Source organism: Triticum urartu, chromosome 5 (assembly GCF_003073215.2).
Source record: "Triticum urartu cultivar G1812 chromosome 5, Tu2.1, whole genome shotgun sequence".
Taxonomy (NCBI): domain Eukaryota; kingdom Viridiplantae; phylum Streptophyta; class Magnoliopsida; order Poales; family Poaceae; genus Triticum; species Triticum urartu.
In genome coordinates, this window is record NC_053026.1 from 428,776,185 (window position 1) to 428,779,747 (window position 3,563).

At 42.4% G+C, this 3,563-nt stretch overlaps 1 protein-coding gene across 1 annotated transcript; it reads left to right on the plus strand.

Moving 5' to 3' along the window:
- Positions 1-254: 254 nt before the first annotated feature.
- On the plus strand, positions 255-3,563 carry LOC125509528 (zinc finger MYM-type protein 1-like). The gene is made up of 2 exons (XM_048674510.1): positions 255-577; positions 770-3,563. The coding sequence occupies exon 2, from the start codon at positions 962-964 to the stop codon at positions 2,336-2,338; it is 1,377 nt and encodes a 458-aa protein (XP_048530467.1). The 5' UTR covers positions 255-577; positions 770-961; the 3' UTR covers positions 2,339-3,563.

The following is a 3,563-nucleotide window of genomic DNA, read 5'->3' on the forward strand; positions in this document are numbered from 1 at the left end:
GCAACATGGGCCCCACGAGGGTGGAGGGCGCGCCTGGGGGGGAGGCGCGCCCCCCTACCTCGTCAGGGGCGGATCCACCATGGGTCAAGCGTGTTCAGATGAACACCCGAAAATTTATGCAAATATTTTTTTACGTATAGGCATATATGGCAGAGTATAGAAATACGATCCTACATGAGCCCAATACGTGCACTTTGGCACTTTGGCAGCAGGCGAGCAGCCCATTAGGCCATTAGGTATTACCTGACTGCGCACGAGAGCCTGGACACGCACCCGGCCAGCCGCTTCCTTCCCCAATTCCCATGAACAGAGACAGGAGCGGCGGCGCGAGGGCATGGCGAGCCACGGCCAGCCGCCGGCGCAGGAGTTCACCAGGGCCATCGCCGACGCGGCCGCCGCCGGTGAGGAGCAGGAGCTAGTACCCTTTCCCAGTGCGGGTCATGGCGCCGCATCACAGCCATAGAGACAATAGGTCGCACCGCCGGCACCGCCGGCCGCCGCAGTTGTCGATGCCGCGGAGGGGAGTGTACCTCCAGTGCAGCAATTTGCTCCAACAACCTCAATCTCTAAGCCTAAGGTGAATCCCCTTTCAAGTTCCAAGTTCCAACTCTGAAATTTCATTCTTTGATTTGATTCATTGTGAAATCCGAACTAAATGTGTAGTTTCTATTTGATTCAGTGAGAAGTACCTATAGATGTCATTGAAAGGAGTTAGGATCTGTTGATTTATTAGAATAAAAATAACAAAGGAATTGTATTTGAATTGTAGGCAGTACAGAATTCAAAACTCAAGAGGAAGAGCATTGCCATTGATTTGAAAACTTTGTGGAGTAGAGCTGGGAAGAAATCTAGAGCATGTGCAGGGGCTCTAGGGAACACAAGTCCAATTGCAGAACATGTTCAGGTTGAACAGCAAGTGCAGGTGCAGAACACTTCCCCATCGAATCAACTTCATAGCACTATGAGCTCCCCTTCAGTTCAAAATCAGCAGCATCTACAGATTGTTGGTGCCATGAACACAAGTCCAATTGCAGAACCTGAGATTGAGCACGAAGCAAGCGAAGAATCTGAAAATATAGAGGAAGAGAATGACTCTGAAGATGCAGTTTACGATGTTCAGCTGCTTGAACCTGATCCTGGGAAGAGGATTGCTATTGTAGATTATGATGTTAATGACCAGAACAGGATTAGAAGAGGATACATTGCAAAAGGGGCTTGTCGACCAAAAAAGTATGCTTTTCCACAACACCCTGTTGGAGGTATGCGTCGATTTGTAGCTAAATGGTTCAAGTCTTATGAATGGCTTGAGTATAGTAAAGAACTAGATGCTGCTTTCTGCTTTGTATGTTATCTTTTCAAGGATAATTCACATGTTGGTGGGGATTGCTTTGTGAATGGAGGATTTAGAAATTGGAATCACAAGGCTAGTTTTGGGAAACATGTTTGTGGGATCAATAATGCACACAACAAAGCACAAGAGAAATACAATTTCTTCATTGCACCCAAAACAACAATCGTAGAGTCATTTTCTTCAACCACCAAACAAGACAAGGTTCTATATATAGCTCGCTTGACATATTCTCTTAAATGCCTGAGGTTTCTTTTGGGTCAAGGGTTAGCTTTTCGTGGACATGATGAAAGAGAAGTTTCACTTAATAAAGGTAATTTCCTTGAGCTTCTACATTGGCTAGCAGAGAATTTTGAAGAAGTGAATAAGGTGGTTCTTAAGAATGCTCCAAAGAACAACAAAATGATAGCTCATGAAATACAAACAGACCTCATCAACTCTTGTGCCAAAGAAACTACTAGGCTTATGATGGAAGAGCTAGGTGATAGTTGTTTCTCAATACTTGCCGATGAATCAAGTGATGTGTATCTACAAGAACAATTGGCTCTTTGTCTGCGTTATGTTGATAAAATCGGAAGGGTGGTTGAGAGGTTTCTTGGTATTTTACATGTTGCAGACACCACATCTTTGACACTCAAAACAACAATTGAGAGTTTGCTTATGGAAAATGGTTTGACCTTCTCTAGAGTACATGGGCAAGGGTACGATGGTGCTAGCAACATGAAGGGTCATGTCAATGGTCTAAAGAAACTAATTATGGATGAGTCCCCTTCTGCCTATTATGTGCATTGTTTTGCTCATCAACTTCAGTTATCTCTAGTTGCCGTTGCTAAGGAGAACCGTGATTGTGTTTTGTTCTTTCAACAACTTGCTAATCTATTGAATGTTCTTGGATGTCTTGTAAGAAGATTAGAATGCTTCGTGTGGCTCGAGCTGAACGGATCATTAAAGCATTGGAATTGGAGGAAATTGAAACTGGGAAAGGCATGAATCAAGAGATGGGTTTGAGTAGGCCGGGTGACACTCATTGGGGATCTCACCACAAAACTATTATGCATATTCTCCGCATGTATCCTTCAATCCGGCTAGTTCTCAACAAGTTAGTAAGAGACCCAACTCAAAGCAATGAGGCTATGCTTGCTGAAACTATGTTGACATATTTTGAGTCATTTGACTTTGTTTTCATGGCACACTTGTTGCAAACCATATTTGGGCACACCAATGACTTAAGTCGTGCTTTGCAAAAGAAAGATCAAGACATTGTTAATGCTGCTGAACTCATTCATTTGACAAAGATTCAATTGCAATTGTTGAGAGATGATGGTGGGTGGGAAACTTTCCTTGAAGAGGTCACTTCTTACTGTGTCAAGCATAAAGTCAAAGTTCCTCAAATGGGTGGTAAGTACAAGCCACCTGGAAGACCCTCAAGATTCTACAAAAATCTCACGAATCTCCATCGCTTCCATGTTGAGATGTTTTTGGGTCTTATTGATAGGCAACTTCGAGAGCTTGGAGATAGATTTGATGAGGTAAACACTGAATTACTTCATTACATGGGATCATTCAGTCTGGTAAATTCTTTTGCTACTTATCATAAGGAAAACTTGGTTAAGCTTGTGCATCTTTATCCTTTGGATTTCACGGAGGAAGATCTGATGCATATTCCTTATCAACTTACACACTTCATTACTGATATGCGTAGAGATGGGAGGTTTAGAAAGGTCAAAAACATAGTCGACCTTTCTATTATGCTTGTCGAGACAAACAAGAGTGTCATTTATAACCTTGTTTACAAGCTTCTCAAATTGGTTCTAATCCTACCAGTAGCAACATCTAGTGTTGAGAGAGTGTTCTCTTCAATGACTTATGTGAAAAACAAGCTACGAAATAAAATGGGGAATCAACTCTTGAATGATTGCTTGGTTACATTTATTGAGAGGGAATTCTTTTTTGAAGTGAAGGATGATGTTGTCATTTCTCGCTTTCAAGCCATGACAAAGCGTATGGTTGAGTTGTAATTTTCTTATCTATTTTGTAATTTCCTTAATCTGTATTGCTGTTGCTGTGAACGAATTGGCTCCTCTGTTAAGGCCGATCCAGAATTGACTCATCTGTTGTCTTTCAGTTGCTTGCTTCTGCTTTTATTGATACAGATGTTGTTGCTACTGAACAATTTGTATTGCTGTGAACGAATTGGCTCCTCTGTTAGCGTGAA

Excerpts from the sequence above, each read along its gene's own strand:
- LOC125509528 (XM_048674510.1), top strand. The coding sequence starts at position 962 with ATGAGCTCCCCTTCAGTTCAAAATCAGCAGCATCTACAGATTGTTGGT.